Here is an 18,062-nt window from a genome sequence, read left to right on the forward strand (position 1 = left end):
AAGGGGATGAGCAATGGAATGTGTGGACTCTAACTTTGATTACCTCTTTCCCTTCCCTATTGCCAACTATGTTTTAACTTTATCATTAGTTCCATTGTTTGCTATGTTAAATTATGACAAAGGAGGGTGAGTAATGGAATGCTTGGATTCTGACTGCCTTTTTCCCTTCTCTGTTGAGAAATTTAGTTTGTGATGTGACGAATCAAAGCCTTCTGACATTCTGGTAATGAAACGGGCGTGTGACATAACGGCTAGAAAACGATGTGAAAAAAATACAAAAGAAGGTAGAAGGACTTTTTAAAAAATAGTGCAGTATTTACAATATAATTATATGCACTTTGGAACATGGTTTATTTAAACATGTACAGTTGTTTGGGTTTATTAAAATGCTTTCTTAGCATTGTGTATGTATTCTCTTCATTTACTTTAATCTATAATGTCAAAAAACATTCTTTAGCTATGAAAATTATATTTCAATTATTATCCAAAATTTTCATTGTCCAAAGCCACTCCCCCCTCTCTTCCAGTTAACAGAGGTTCTACCATCATTTTAAAGTTGTGGAATAAATAGTGGTCTTCCATCACAAATCACTAATGTCTAAAATATCTTAGTAGATTTTTGTTGCAGCTGTCTATTCCATATACTCAGAGAGGATGTGCCATTTGTTCTTACCTCTCGATCCATAATTATCAAATTCCTACAATTTGAATCCAGTGTCAGAAACTAAATACTTTTTTCTACAAATGGTATAATATACCACAAATTCATTATTAAAGATTTTCAGCGATGCAAGGATGGCAATGGGCTAGGACAGGGAAAGTACATGCTGTGGACACAGTCCCAGCATTTGTGTGGTGCAAAAATGGGAAATCACAGAAAACCATCTACAAGACTGTCGACAGTAAGGTTCAATCAAACTCACTATCTGTCCAATACAACCGGGCTAAGCAACTTGAACTGTATGATCAGCCTGCTAGGTAAACAAACTAGAATTTTCCATTACATATTTCTTTAAACATTACTTATTTGAGAACTGACAGAAAATGCCATCTGAAATATATGTATTTGTAGAAACAATAAAGAATTTTATTCTTATTTGCTACAACTTTATTTATAAACTGTGAAGGAGTTCTGTAATTAATTAATTATGTAAGTAACTTTGATAACTGATAATACCTACCACTGCATTTCCAAACATATGAGGCAAAGTTAGAATAGCTGCTCCTTCTGGTACTTGGCCAAGTCTGGCATATGGAGTGTAAAAAGTAGCTTTATCACTAGCAAATACCATGTCAAAAAACGGCAGCATAGTTACACCTAATCCAACTGCTGCCCCATGAACTCCAGCTACTATTGGCTTATTGAACAAAGCAAGGCACTTCATGAAATCTCTGTAAATAAAAAAAATAAAAAATTTAAATACCACAGGAAATGCATCTAAATGAAGATTGCAAAAAGAATCATGTTATATCATAGGAATAGACAGTGTAAACGAAAATACCAGTAAGTAATGGAATATATCTTATATGGACGATACAGGAGAATTTAGGTGGACAAAATGGAAAACATGCACAAAGTTTATCAAGAGTAAGAAAACCATTATAATGAAAGAGAATCAAAGAATTAAAATGTAGTATCTCTAGATCGATGGCAACTTCATGACATTAAAGTTTTTATTTATTTATTTACATTTTATACAACTGCCCCACAACAGTGGTGGTGCTGATTTTTGTTTTACGAGGAAGTACAACTAGGTAATCATCTTCTCTGAACAAATTATGTGGAAAAGAAATTTAAAATAAACCAAAATTATTTATTCAATGAAGGAATTTTGAAACAACGTACAAAATAAAACAAAAAGATTTTGAATTAAGTCTAAAAATCACTAACATATCAAAAAGGGAACGTGAGCTACCCAAGAAACAGAACACTTGCAATTTACATATCCTTGATTAATCCACTCTCGCACATAAAGCCAATGATGAGATCAGCAGCAGTCGTGTCATCGGCTAGTATGCATTCGAGTGTTTTCTGCAGGCCGGGGCTCCGTCTTAGGCCAGAGAGATCGGTGCACTCTGAGAGGATGTGAGCCACAGTGAAGTCAGCAGCACAAGAACACACTGGGGGAGGGGGTTCTTTCCTCTTTAGAGATCTTCCGTGACCTATCCTCAGCCTACACAATACTATAGCCTCTCTCCGTGAAGGCCGGAAAGAGGACCGCCATACAGTTCTCAGCTCATTGGGAGTTCGGATAGCTAGCCACTCCGATTCCCAGGACGCCAAGATGGTTTGACGTAGATGAGAACAAATATCTTGAGCAGGTACATTCATAGGTCTTGGACATAAAGTACCTCTTCCTTTGCAGCTTCATCCACAAGTTCATTTCCCGCAATCCCAACGTGGCTTGGAAGCCACCGAAAGTGATTCTGGTGCCAGTATCACTTAACCTGGCTACAAGGTCAGGAATCTGCTGCACCAGTGGGTGTAGCAAGAAACAGGTTTTGATAGACTGCAGAGAACTTAACAAGTCGGTACATACGAGAAAACGGTTTCTTTTGTCACCCAGTGCAAACAGCGCAAAGTTCCGCAGAATTCATGCTACATACACTAGGAAACGAGATGTTCATGCTTATACCATCAGTGACGAAAGAGCAACCAACATTTTCTCCGACTTTAGAAACATCCGTGAAAACATGTTTTGTGGCCAGATACTGGTGAACGAAGTCCTGGAAATACCTCTGATAAAAGGAGGAATCCGTGTTCGCCCTGGGTCCACGGAGTAGATCTAGCCGTATATCCAGTTGCGGAACTAACCATGGAGGAACCTCACTAGAAGTCCGCTCAAGCCAACCACCAATATCTACAGTATATTTAACTCATGACACAAGCTATCAATTTGAAATCCGACCGGCCGTTTGGTATTCGGCCGGTCTTGGTACCTCTGGTGGTATTGGGTACTAAAGATGCATTGATAGCTTCGATGTAGCGGCATTTCACGAATTTTGGCAGCGTACGTGAGGAGTAACAGCTGCCTCCCACTTCAGCGAGAAGACTGAGAATGCGGCTAGTACAGAAAGCTCAAATTGCCAGCCTCTATTATGGTGAACACTGTCTAAAAGGCTCAGCATAGATCTTGATGTTAAACTGTAAGACGCACTACCAGAGTCCATTCGGGAGAGGACTGTTGTTATCTAGATACGTAGCAGCACCTCACAGTCAGTCCCCCTACGAAGTGCCACTGAGAAACCTGAGCATGTTAAGTCTCTTCATGCAGTCAACCTTCAGCTGACGGATGTGGCAGATGTGGGGCTGCCACATTAGTCTCTTATCATAATGGAGACCCAGGAATCTGCAAGTGTCTACCACTGATAAGACATTGTTTTGCAAGTGGAGCTCTGGTTCAGGATGCACAAGCCGACGTCAACAAAGATGTAGAACTGAGGTTTTCACCGCTGAAAATCGAAAAACATTTTGCAGGGCCCATCTGTCGACTCTGGTAATAGCCTGCCGTGGGTGTTTCTCAGCAAACACCATCCTTTCGGAGCTGTAATGTAGAGCTAAATCTTCTGCATACAGCAATAGAACGACTACGGGCCCAGCAGCGGACACTATGCCGTTGATGGCAATTGTGAACAGCGTGACACTCACTAGGGAACATCGGCAATGGTTAAGTCTCCGATTGCGATGAAACTTGGAAAACACATTGAGGTACACATAAAAATTAATTTCTGAACCACCTGTTCAAATACAGCAACAATTTTATCGTTGCTCTTTCAAATCATTTGGACAGTGGAATGAACAAGACCAAACTCACAACACACGCCAGCTTTTTAAATTCAATTCTCAATCTGGTGAATCACTTTAACTTTTTCTTCCAACGGTAAAACTTTTCATTTAGTAGTCATGCTGCATTAAAATGCGTGCACTTAGAGGAAACTTCCAGTAGAAACTGACCGCACGCAGGTATTGTTAATACCGCAAGAATTCAGGCGGGTTAAAATGGGTGGGAAATCTGCCTGCATTCCCGAGGTCTATCACAAAAGGAGACAGGAAAGAATTTGCCAGGTTACCAGATTTCAACAAATTGAGGTTGAAAATGACGTTACATGCAAGGTAGATGCATATACGTTTGTCATATTAAACAAGGCTGAAAAACATATTTCTTATGAGGAATATGACCGTACCACAGAAAACATTACATTATAGACAAGTTTTTGCCGAAACCGATGTCGTTACAACAAAGTTCAGCTGTACAAGGTATTAAGTGTGCATAGGTCGGTGACGAGATGAAAATTCACAGCCTGTTTCCAGTCATTCGACCGGGTCAGGAATGGAATGAATGAAGCCCCCATCCAGCGGCGAGGATAGGAATTGTGCCAGCTGCCGAAGGCAATGATTAATGAATGACAGATGAAATGAAATAATATGATATTGGAGAGTGTTGCTGAATGAAATATGACAGGGAAAACCGGAGTACCCAGAGAAAAACCTCTCCCACCCCTGCTTTGTCCAGCAAAAATCTCACATGGAGTGACCGGGATTTGAACCACGGGACCCAGCGGTGAGAGGCTGGAGCGCTCCTGAGCCACAGAGGCTCAAGTACCGAGATAGTGACGTAAAATTTGACATGAACTTATAAGGACAACAATAATGATGTCATCTCTGAGGCTTGAAGGTAGTCCATGGAAAAATTGTTTTTATATACGCTAAGAAGAGAAAGTTGGAAAAAAAATATTATATTATCTACCTAGTCACGAACTAATGACACACATTTTGTTTTGCACATGCTTTAATAGCTTTTTCTACATATTCAGTATTTCTATTTTAATGCCCACTTTTACTTAATGAATCAGTCCATCATCCCTTTATTAAAATTCACAAGGAAGTGCTCTATAACCAAGGTTCTATCAAAAGAAAAATTCAGATCTGTCTCATGAACCTTTGGTGTGTCTATCCCAGATATAGGAACAAGGTGGTTAGCAGTTGTTTCTACACTGATACTGGGAAACTCACTGATGATGATGCTTGTTGTTTAAAGTGGCCTAACATCTAGGTCATTGGCCTCTGATGGTACAAGGTAAAATTTAAAATTCACCCCATTGACTAGGGTTTAAAAAAAATAATGAAGATGATTATGTATTTAAACTAATCCGTGGATCTAATTCACAATACCTTATTTTCCTATAAAATGATTTAAAAATTAATTTAAATGTAATAAAATTGAAAAGGCACTGCCTTTTAAGTAAAATCATGCATGTTATTTAGCTTAAAAATTCAAAACATATTAAACATTATAAACAAACAAAAAGGCCGTCAAAAAATAAAAGTGTAGTTATAAAAACTTCAAAACAAGTGAAGAAAACAACTTCTCATTTAAGCACGATAAAACAGACCGCTATCCCTCATAAAATGGATGACAAGGTCTACAGACTGTTTGTCATCTCATAGAATGAGGAAGATGGTACCAAATAGCTTATAAGGATAATAGGGGAAACTCGATTGTATTTGCATGCCTTTAATGGGAGACCGCTTACAGTGCAATCTCTTGATGCGAGTTGGATATTATATACTACACTTTCCTTGAAGTCTGCAGTTTTTTATTTTACTTGTCCGCGTACCAAAATTACTTTGCAAGGTTTACATTGGTTATGCCATTTAAAATGTTGTTAGATAACAAATAATTTTAAGTGGAGAGTTAAAGAAAACTAAAGCACTCTGTTTCGTACAGTTTATTTGGCTCGAATACCAACTGAAAGTAACATAATCATGCATGACAAAACTTTGCTTTGATGTTGTAGGATAGGTACTGGGATCAAGAATAGGCACTTTTCATGAGCATTTGGACCTATTTGTAGGTTACTTTCTGTAGCTTGACGCTACTTTTTTCATATGTGATACAGAGGAATCCTTTTCTTATTTACAAATGCTTATCAGGACTGCAAGATATTTGTTTGCCAACAACAAATAACAACTATTATACACTCCTCCTAATTTGGAACATTCATTCATGAGTAACCTTACCATCTTGCTTCTCACACCACGGATGCTCTCAATAACACATTTATAAAGATTATATCAAAAAATTTCTGACATTTTATAGGACAAGCTCTGAGCACACACACTGGTAAAAAGCATTTTGTTTTGGTCATATCTCTTCATCTATATATGAAAGTTGGCAACATCATGCTCATAATCATTAAATGATGCCAATGCTATTTTACATTCTTCATGTTCCAGTTCACTGGATACCCAGCCCATAACATAATTCTTGGCATTCGTCTCAGTAGGCTTATCTTCAATGATACTGACATCAATATAGAGAAATAAATAAACATTGTCTTCAGACATTTCACTTACAGGTGCAATGAAAGTCTTTCTTCAAATTCCTTTAACTTGACAAGGAATGCTGCTACATTAACTTCACAGTTACTATCTTGAGGGGGAGAAAGCAAACTATTGATCATAACAGTACTTATGGCACTGCCAAATTTCCAAGAATCAGATGAAAAATTGTTACCTCCCCTCTTATAACAGACAAGGCATTTTCAATGTAATCCTGAGTCAAACTTCTGGTGAACGGAAAATTAAAACCAAACTTGTAACTTAGTTTTTTCTACATCAAGGTAAGCAATGTGATATTATCTATCCATCCTTTGATACACCATGGGTTAGTTTTACGGCTTGCACCCTTATTTTAAAAAACCATTTGTTTCAAACTATGCTGAACTATCTCATGCTTCTTTAAATATATAGAATATGTACTAAAAGGCTTTCTAATTGCTTTGGGCTTCTAAATTTTGACGAATTGAAAATGTTATACTAAATATTACAGATTTCAATGAATTCAGCTCTCAAAAGCAGCTGATGATGGTAGAGAATTGAAACCTACATGCACTAACCTACCTGTAGCAACAGAGTTTTTTTTTTCTAGTTGCTTTACGTCGCACCGACACAGATAGGTCTTATGGCGACGATGGGACAAGGAAGGGCTAGGAGTGGGAAGGAAGCGGCCGTGGCCTTAATTAAGGTACAGCCCCAGCATTTGCCTGGTGTGAAAATGGGAAACCACGGAAAACCATTTTCAGGGCAGCCGAGAGTGGGGTTCGAACCTACTATCTCCCGAATACTGGATACTGGCTGCACTTAAGCGACTGCAGCTATCGAGCTCGGTGTAGCAACAGAGTGATTTAAAATCTGTACTGCTAAACATACCCTCATGCGCATAAATGGAGGGAATGTGATGATGCATTTCTTTGTCAAGAGGGGAGTAAGCCAAGGTTCCATTACATCATCCTTTTCATAAAATTCCTTAATATGGGCTAACTACAAATATTATTTCTCAATGATTTTATCAAATGAGGTGGGTCATAGAGGAAATATATCTCTTCTCCATTTACCTCAATAAAGGGGCAAATCATCTTTACATTGTTAACACCTTGTATCACAAATAACTGCTGTGTGTATTAATCCAGCCTGTTGAATTTGTAAAATAATCCGAAGTAATTTTATGCATTCACCTGGCGTAGCATCCTTGATTAAACCCTATAATTTGCTCAAAATTCAAGGATTAATCTTTAACCATTACCACCATAAACTGGTTGCACGACTGACACTGTGATGAATTGGAGTCTATTAATTCAACATCTGAACCTGTCTTCCAATCCTTCAAACAAATCATTCTGTGTACCTAAAGACAAATGTGATCTCAGACACATTTCATCAACCTCCATCTTTTCACATTTCATTTTCAATAATTCAAGAATCATATTCTTTACTCCAGGCTTTACTTCTGCATTTTTAACCAGCTCCTCAGGGATCTAGTGGTCGGTAAACAAAAGTGTACCTGCATAAACCTATATGCCTTTTTTGAGCAATAATGAAGAGCTAGAGAAACTTTTGTCATGTTCTGAATATCGACGTCCCTGAGCCTTCCTGTTTCTCAGGGTTGCTTGAAAACTGATAAAAGTTTCTGCAACACCATTAAATGCATTATTCACTGCACTCACACATTGTAGTTCTTTCTGTTTTAGTGGTCGATTTCCAGTTCTCAATTTCATATTTTTTTGTCTTGTATCTGCTCAGTACTTCCTGTAATGCGTTTAATCTCTTTTTCACTTGCATGCATTTTACACACACAGTTTTTCTTCTCTGCACTTGCTGCCTTCCCCAGGATCCCCACAATTACCATCTAAGTCTTCCTCTTCTGTCTTTCCCTTTTTTTTTTTTTTTTTGCATAGGGTCTTTGTCATAGGCAGCAGTACTGAAGGCGCTGCACAAGGCCAAATACTGAAAAAGGCAAGGAAAATAATTTAGCTTTCTTCTTATGTTGCATAAAAATAAAACGTATGCTTAGGCTAAATATAATCTGGCAGTGAACATATTGTGCTAGTGTTTTAAAGCCATAATTATTATTTAAATAAAGTGGTTAAACTAAAACATTACACCACCCACCTTGCGTTTTAAGCACTACATAGAAGAAAGAAAACTTACCCCAGGCATAACAACTTCTTGCTTCTGAAGTTTATCTCCACAAAGTAATCTGAGCATACAACATAGTTCTCATCAAATGTTCCAGACCAGTCTTTATCAAAATTTCATCCAACTCAGCTCATTAACTACTCTATAAACAAAATATAAAAATATACAATAAATAAAAGTGTAACAAACATAGCATATCTAAAGCAAACCATCTAAGTAGGCCGAATGGTAGCTTACTTCATCTATCGTACCTACATTTCTTTATTACTCGGGAATCTGGAAAAAAAAATTCAGATTGCTTTGCTGTTTGTAGCTAAATACTACAACTGTATACTGCACAAATCACTTCAGTTCATTGTATAAAACAAGGGTATCACATAGTTTAATCTCTCAATGTTCACACGCAGTGTTAATGTCCAACTCACACCACTAGCAGGTGCTACGGAGCGCTGTCGCACGTTTTACGGAGGGAGGAGTTTCCCCTATTATTTTTATAAACGATTTGATGGTACTCTGAAGTTTTAGACTACGGCACAGATAAACCATGTCCACACACTCCGTAAGGATGTGTACTACGGTCAGATGACCGCTGAAAGGGTATACCAGGAGAGCTTCTCCCTTCAGTAAGTAGAAGTACGTTGCTATACCATAGCCAATCCAAGGATGACATAATACCACTGCTTCTCTCCGAGACCACACAGAGACCATGCCTTCAGGGACATTACAAAATATCTCAGCTGAGAACGAATATCACTGGCTGGCACCTCATATAAGGCAAAGGGGGGCAATATTACCGCTTCCCTGGCAGCCCTATCAGCTAACTTGTTTCCCACTACACCCATGTGGTTCGGGAGCCACAGAAACGTAATTCTGGTACTAACCTTTTACAACCCAGCCAGCACGTCCTGGAACTGTTGCACCACAAGATACTGCGAGAAACAGTTACCGATAGACTGCAACAAGTTGAAGGAGTCAGTACACAATTACTAGATAGCATGTACTGCAAATCTTCAGAGATAGCATAGACCTCTGTTGTGTACACACTACAGGTATCAGGTAGAGGAAAAAAGAAACCTCATATATCAATGATGAACGCAGAGTCTACTTCCCCTTCTGCCCTCGAACCATTGACTGGAAAATAACTACCGACCCTCGATACAGACTAACAACGAACATGAAGAGCCTCTGAAAATTGTGAGATCCATGTTCACTTTTGGGCCGGTAGGCAGATCCAGGATAATTTCAGATTGTTGCATTGATCATGAAGGTACCTTACTTGCTCGTCTGACAAGACAATGAACTGAAGATATATAAAACAATCTGTAACTTGGTGTAAAAGTAGCAAACCAGATTCAGCGAGTGTACAGTATACCAACTGGCTGTGTAGTCACTGATAAGCAGCATACAGCCAACGATTTTTATTGTGGACCACACATAGATAGCTTGGGTGAAGTGGCATCTGTTGCAAATTCGTAGTATAGGACAACAGCGTTTGCTGGTACCTCAGGTGTAAAGGCGGCACACAGATACAGTGAGCACGCTAGCAATAGGACTTGTACGGAAAGCTCCCGTTGCCAACCTAACTCCACTGTGGTGGAAGTTATTCAGTTTATCGAGTATGCTTTTTCTTGCTGAACAATATGCTACACTGCCGTAGTCTAATCTGGATAAAGTACCCCTAAGAAACCTCAAAATATTGAGTTTCTTGCCACATTTGACCTTTAATTGACGAACATGCGACTCCCATGATAATTTACTATTAAACAGGAGCCCAAGAAATCCATACCTGTCTACCACACAGGTCAAGGGACCTCCCCTAAATAAAATTCAGGATGGGGATGGTGGTGGTAATTGTTATTTTTAGAGGAAGTACGATTACTGTAGGTAACCATCCTGGTATAAGTACCAACATAGTTGGGGATGTGTGGGATCTGGTAAATGCAGCAAGGGTGAAGTGGAATACTGTATAGGAAGGATACTGACTGGAAGGCGATTGGGGATCTAAATGAGATTATGGAGTAGGTATGTGGGAAACTGGGAGTGACATTTCTAGATCCTAATGGGTGCGTAGGAGATAGGGATCTGCGCTCAGATGGCCTTCACTTAAACCACAGCGGTACGTATAAGGTAAGAAATTTGTTTGGAGGGTGATAAGGAGGTACATCCTGGGAAACAGGGTGGTCTAGGGAGCGGTGATAAGGGTACAGGAATCTGGAAGTCAAGTAGGGATGACATAAAAATGTTAGTGCTCAACTGTAGAAGTAATGTAAAGAAAGGAATAGAATTAAGTAATTTAACAGATATATACTTACTAGATATTGTCATAGAAGTTGAATCATGGCCGAGAAATGATATAATGGATGCAGAAATTTTCTCACAGAACTAGAGTGTGTATCGCAGAGACAGGATAGAAATGGTGGGAGGGGGAGTATTCATTCTGGTGAAAGAATAATTTGTAAACTAAAAAAAGTTAAAGATCACGAACATGAAATTCTAGGTGTAAGGCTCATTTCTAAAGATAATAGACAACTTGATGTCTTTGGAGTGTACAGACCGGGAAAGGGTAGTGCAGACACGGATTCAGAATTATTTGATAATATAATCAGCTATGCTGGAAACGACATGGAAAGGAATGAGACTGTAGTGGGAGATCTCAATTTACCAAATGTCAATTGGGAAGGTAACACAAACGACAGGAAGCATGACCAACAAATGGTAAATGAGTTAATATGGGAAGGACAGCTGATTCAGAAAGTGATGGAACCAACTGGAGGGAAGACTATACAGGACATGGTACTGGTAAAACCAGATGAGCTCTATAGAGAAACCAAAGTAAGAAATGGTATCGGTGATCTCAAAGCTGTTTTTGTGGTAGTTAAGAATAAATCTGATAGAAAGAAAGGTCTTAAAAGAAGGACTATTAGGCAGTACCATATGACTGAGAAAGAAGGCATAAGGGACTTTTAAAGCAATTATGATCGGTGGAAAACAGTAAATAAAAATGTAAAGTGACACTGGGATGGGTTTAAAGCAATTGTTGAGGAATGTGAAAATAGGTTTGTACCCTTAAAGGTGGTAAGGAATGGTAAAGACCCACCTTATTATAATAGAGAAATAAACAGACTAAGAAGGAGGTGCAGATTGGAAAGAAATAGAGTTTAAAATGGCTGTGGAAGTAAGGAGAAATTGAAGAAACTTACTAGGAAATTGAATCTAGCAGAGAAGTCAGCTATGGTTAACATGATGGAAAGCGTAATTGACAGTCATGCAAATTTTAGTGAAAAATGGAAGGGTATATGTATAGGTACTTTAAGGCTGAAATAGGTTGCAAGAAGCACATTCCAGGATTTTTAATGAACAAGAGGAGTGTGTTTGTGAGGATCTTCGAAGGGCAGAACTATTCAGTCAGCAGTATGTACAGATTGTTGGTTAGAAGGATAATGTCCACATAGAGGAGGTGACTAATGCTAAAGAAGTATTTACATATGATAATAATGACGTTTACAATAAGACACAAAAATTGAAAACTAGAAAAGCAGCTGGAATTGGTAAGATTTCTGGGGATATACTGAAGACAATGGGTTGGGATATAGTACCATATCTGAAGTACTTATTTGATTATTGTTTGCATGAAGGAGCAATACCAAATGAATGGAGAGTTGCTATAGTAGCTAGTGTGTTTAAAGGAAAGGGTGATAAGACATAAAGCTGAAAATTACAGGCCAGTAAGTTTGACATGTGTTGCATGTAAGCTTTGGGAAGGTGTTCTTTCTGATACTATTAGATATGTTTGCAAAATTAATAACTGGTTCGACAGAAGGCAGTTCAGGTTTAGGAAAGTTATTCCACTGAAGCTCAATTTGTAGGATTCCAGCAAGATATAGCAGATATCTTAGATTCAGGAGGTCAAATGGACTGTTATCGCAATTGATCTGTCTGAAGCATTTGATAGGGTGGATCGTGGGAGTCTATTGGCAAAAATGAGTGCAACTGGACTAGACAAAAGTGACTGAATGGGTTGCTATATTTCTTGAAAAATGATCTCAGAGAATTAGAGTAGGCAAAGCTTTATCTGACCCTGTAATAATTAAGAGGGGAATTCCTCAAGCCAGTATTATTGGATCTTTATGTTTTCTTATATATACTGTATAAATAGTATGAGTAAAAAGTGGAATCAGAGAAAAGGCTTTTTGCAGATGATTTTATTCTGTCACCACGGTATGCACTAGCCAGCGTCTTGGTAGGTGTGCTAGGTACCAACTGATGAGCCCAACCTAGCACACAAGGGCGAAACGCTGGCAACCAGGAATGAGTTAGCTGGAAAATTTATAATGTCCAACAACGGACCATTTATATTGGTATTATAAATTTACTCATTCGGGACAAATATTTCAGATTCCCTATGGGAATCAACATCTATATCACCTCTTTTGTTATCCCGTGCAAATTGCAGAGTTTTTAAGATGGCAAAAAGCTCCATAGTACACACACTACACACAATGGGAAGCGAGATCTTCATGCTAATATTACTGGAGATGAAAGAGCATCCTATATTTTATCTGATCTTAGAACCATCCATAAAGAAATGTCGTGTGGCCGGATACTGGTCAAAAAGTCCTGCAAATACCTCCAATGAGCGGAGATTCTGTGTTCATCTTGGGTTCAGGATGTGCACAAAGAGTGCGCTTCCAGCAGAAGTGAACAACAGAGGTCTTATCAGTTGAAAACCGAAAGCCACGTTCTAGTCCACTGTTGCACTCTCCTAATAGCTTGCTGTATTTGTCGCTCTACAACAGCCATATTTTTTGAGCTAAAATGCAGAGCAAAATCGTCTACATATAGCAACAGCATTACTACTGAACCCAGAGCAGCGATAATACCCTTTATGGCAATAGCAAACAGAGTGACACTGAGAACCGATCCCTGTGGGACTCCATTTTCCTGAACGTAATACTGCGAATATGCTCTCCCTACTTGGACATGGAAAAGACGTTGGGACAAAAAAATTGCAATAAAAACCAGTAAGTTACCTCGGAATTTCCACTTATGTAACGCTGAAAGGATGCCATATCACCGTGTGGTGATGGAGGCCTTTTCCAAATCGAAGAAAACAACCACCAAATGCTGTTTTTTGGAGCAAACCATCCAGGATAGAATTCTCCAGGCATATCAAGCGGTTAGTGATACGGAGTGAACAGCTTGAAAACCACATTGGTACTTCGACGAAAATCCTCTTTTCTTCAAACAACACACAAATCGTCAATTCACCAATCCCCTCAAACAGTTTACACAGACAATTGGCCAGACAAGTAGGTCTGTAACTTCCTGCATATTAAAGGTCTTTGTCAGGCTTGAGGAGAGGAATTAATATCCTCTCTCGCCAATGTAAGGGAAACTCACCCTCTAAACCAGATTTGGTTGAGGTGTTTCAACATCCGGTTATGGACATTACATGGCACTGTGCGAATATGCTTCTTTTGGCAACAGACTTCATTAAAACAACAAACCGATCATAGTTCTATAAAGATTTGGTTGCACCCACCTTACATTAGCATCAGTTTACTCTAAAGACTTATCTCACCCAGCTCTCTGAAAATTCCAGAGGGCTTAGGTGTTTATCACTTTTATTGAAATATGGACACCAAAGATAAAAATTATACTTCTATGCTGGCTTTGGGGAAAATTATTCAGAACTTGTCTTCAGATTCTAGGAGCTGGAGTCATTAGGCTGTGTGACATGAAACACATATTGGGAGAATAATCCTCGTTCCAACAAGTTGAATGAAACATCTCTTGATCTTCAGCATCAAACACCAAAGCAATAATTTTAAATGTGACCTTTACAATGAATATTAATATGGTTACCAAAAGATCTTAACAGTATTTCTTTCTCTTTATTATCTTAACAAGAAAAGTAAGAATACTGCAGGATTTTCTTATTACAGGTACATGATGAAACAAACATGTATGATATTTATTATAATTTTAGTTTTTATTGGCTTAGTGGTGATCATAACTTGGGACACCGACTGATCTCCATACATCACCACCTATCTCATCCACGAGTCCCTTCCCACGATTTGCAGTGAAGAAGTTCCAAGAGTCTTAGTTATATACACTCTTGTAAGATGGTCACATATCCAATGTGAATTTCTGTTTGAAATTATTCCTGCAGCACCACTAAATAGAAATCAAGAAGAAAATTTTGTTACTAATGGAATATTAACCAGATGAGTGCTACGCCCGACTATCGAGGGGCTTTACAAGTCATTAATCTCATTTTTTGGTCTGTATTGACAACAGTGATCACATTCAATTTACGAAGTATACATTTATTATTCACCTATTCAATACCTACAATATCACGTTTTGTGGTTAAATGATTATAAAAGATTGAAAAGTTGTGGACATGTTTCGCCCTTCTTATTGGGCATCATCAGCACATTAGTTAATCTTAAAACAAACAATTTTTATAAGAATGATTACACTATTGTTTATAAAAAATTGAGATGAGATATGTTGTGATATTAAAAAAAAAATATTTTTTTTTGAAACAGTAGTTAAGAAATTTGACATGGGAAGTACGAGCACATGATAAAATTATTGTAGTATATTTTACAATATTGTCTAAAAATTATTTGTAATGATAAGAAGTTTTTAAAATCGGCATGTATCTGGAGCTGAAATGGATCCTCTTTTTAGTGAAAGTCAGTAATATTTGCCGCGGTCGCTGCTAAGTAGATCAGAGGACAAATTTTGTTTTAAATTATACGTTCCAACTGTTAAATTTAGATTAAGAAGAAGCAGCAAATGGTGTTTCTTCGTTGAGTTGAATTGATTTAAGATACACTCTGGCGTAATCGTTGAAATGGAGTATAAGTTGGAGATTTATGTGTGTTTGAAAGTTATGTTGATTTTCACAAATAAGTGTAGTCTTCCAGATGTTGTAGGAATCTCGACAGATAGAATGTTGTTAAACTGCAAAAGAATAAAAAGACGTATTTGATGTGTGTGTGTTTAAAATGTATGTGATTGTACAGTGTTGTGAATTGCGTAAAATTGGATACTTACTCAAATGCCGTGTGAGTATCTATCTTGTTTTGTTAGCAGCATTGGTCTGACTGGAGTTCCTACTTCGCGTGTTGTATGGGTGTGACGGAGGGAGGGGACCGAGTTGAGGGAGGGTAGAACTGGGCGGAGTATTACGTGTCGGTATCGGTGTGGGAGGGGCACTATTTGGAGGGGCAATTGTAGGCTTAGTATTCGGGGGAATAAGTGGGGTTGTTGAATTGGCAATTTTAAGTGTTCGTGGGATCTTATTTTGCTTTGGAATGACTGTTTTTAATAACTTGGGCATTAATGTATATAAAGAACTCTTAACCTCCATGTCGTCGTTAAGGTTGCGATCTTTATTAAATGTTTTGTCTAGAAAAATATAAATATTCTCTAATTCATTTAGCAGTTTACCCTTATTAGTAATCCTGATTATTGTAAGATCCTTTTCTATTGATGTAAAATGGTGACCTGTTTCTTTCATATGCATACTCATAGCGGAATATTTGTTGTGTTTATCAGCACTGAAATGTTTCACGTATCTTACATGGAAACTTCGTCCAGTCTGACCAACGTATGAAAATCCACACTGTGAACATGTTAACCTGTACACTCCTGAGCCTGAATATTTACTGTTATTATTATTATTATTATTATTATTATTATTATTATTATTATTATTATTATTATTATTATTATTTATTTTATTATAATTGAAAAATATGTTTTGTGTTGGTTGTTCTGAAGGCTATTTTTATATTATATTTGGTGAAGGTATTAGTAATTTGGTGGATAGTTGGGTTACTATTTGTAAAAATGGCGTATTTATTTCTGCTAGGTTTGTCTGATACAAGGTTTGTGGACAAGTTGTTTTTAATCTTGTGTATTAGGCGGTTTACCATTACGATCTTGAATCCATTAATTTTGGCAAGATTCCTTATGTAATTTTTTTTTTTTTTGCTAGGGGCTTTACGTCGCACCGACACAGATAGGTCTTATGGCGACGATGGCTTATGTAATTTAATTCAGTTTTTAAGTTTAAAGGGGATAATGGAATTCTTAAAGCTCGGTATATCAGGCTGTAAAAAGATGCCTGTTTCTGTGATCTGGGGTGTTGTGAAGAATTATTTATGGTTACTGACGAATGTGTAGGTTTTCTGTGAATCTGATACTCAAAGGAGTTATTGGTTCGGGTGACCTTTATATCTAAGAAGTTTAAGGAGCCTTTAACCTCATCTTCTTTTGTAGAAGTTATGTTAGGGTTGATGTTGTTTAAGTTTTCTAATATTTCGTTGCTGTTGGTGACATTCTTATCAATTATTACAAACGTGTCATCCACATACCTCAACCACAAACAAATTCCTTTAATGTCGGTTTAGATTTTTGTGTGCTCTATTGTGTCCATGTAGATATCAGCTAGGATGCCCGAAATTGGGTCTCCCATCGCTAGGCTGTTCTGTTTATGGATTTTTTATTAAAAGTGAAATAGTTGTTATCTAATGTCATAAATATTGTCATAAATTTGTCGATTCCATTTTACTGAGGCTACAGTGTTTAGATATGTTGTTATAGATAATATTAATAGTGTCTCTGGTCGGGATGTTTGAATACATGTTAACTACGTCAAAGGAGCACATTGTGTGATGGGGTTGTAGGTTGAAATTGTTAAGGGTCTCACAAAAATCAATTAAATTCTTTAAGGGCTGCTTGTTATTAAATGTGTAGTGTCTTTTGAGGAAGCTATGAATGTATTTCAAAATTTTATAGGTTGGACTGTTATGGTGTTAACTACGTCAAAGGAGCACATTGTGTGATGGGGTTGTAGGTTGAAATTGTTAAGGGTCTCGCAAAAATCAATTAAATTCTTTAAGGGCTGCTTGTTATTAAATGTGTAGTGTCTTTTGAGGAAGCTATGAATGTATTTCAAAATTTTATAGGTTGTACTGTTATGGCAGTTAATGATGGGACGTATTGGGATATCCTTCTTGTGTATTTTAGGAAGGGCTCTTGCTACAGGGAGGCTGGGATTCATGTTTGCGAGCCTTTGTTGTTCCTGATCGTTAAAAAGAAATGTTGATTTTTTTAGTAATGTCTTTAGATTTTTTGTTCAGGTCTTCCACTAACCTTGGAAGTTTTTTCTTTAAATCTGTTCTTATATAGTTTTGTAATTCACAAGGTAGTTTGGAAATGGTTTCTATTTCGGCTATTGTGTTTATAATATCGACCTCTTTATTCTTGTTAGGCCAATTATGTTTGGGACCTTTGTGTAAAAGCTCTATCTCTTCATTTGAAAACTGTATGTTTGTCAAATTTGTTACTATAGGAGTGTTGGTATGCGATGGGTTTGTTTTTTGTTTGTGTTTAGCTTAGATTGTTGTGTTTGGGTTAATCTTAGTTGCGTTAGTTTTTTGTTGAGTGCTGCCTGTTGTTTGTCCATTAGCTGCGTTAGTTTGTTGTCTACATGTTGTTGGAATGATTTCCATTCCAATGATCATTTAACCACAAAACGTGGTATTGTAGGTATTGAATA

The 18,062-nt window shown here is 37.6% G+C and overlaps 1 protein-coding gene across 1 annotated transcript in view; it reads right to left on the bottom strand.

Annotated features, from left to right (window-relative positions):
* HIPP1 (HP1 and insulator partner protein 1) overlaps positions 1-18,062 on the bottom strand; it is a 242,426-nt gene that overhangs the window by 121,227 nt on the left and 103,137 nt on the right. The window contains exon 5 of the mRNA XM_067135488.2: positions 1,182-1,392. Coding sequence (XP_066991589.2) covers positions 1,182-1,392 — 211 coding nt within the window. The remainder of the gene's footprint in view (positions 1-1,181; positions 1,393-18,062) is intronic.

This window comes from Anabrus simplex, chromosome 1 (assembly GCF_040414725.1).
Source record: "Anabrus simplex isolate iqAnaSimp1 chromosome 1, ASM4041472v1, whole genome shotgun sequence".
NCBI classification, from domain to species: Eukaryota; Metazoa; Arthropoda; class Insecta; order Orthoptera; family Tettigoniidae; genus Anabrus; species Anabrus simplex.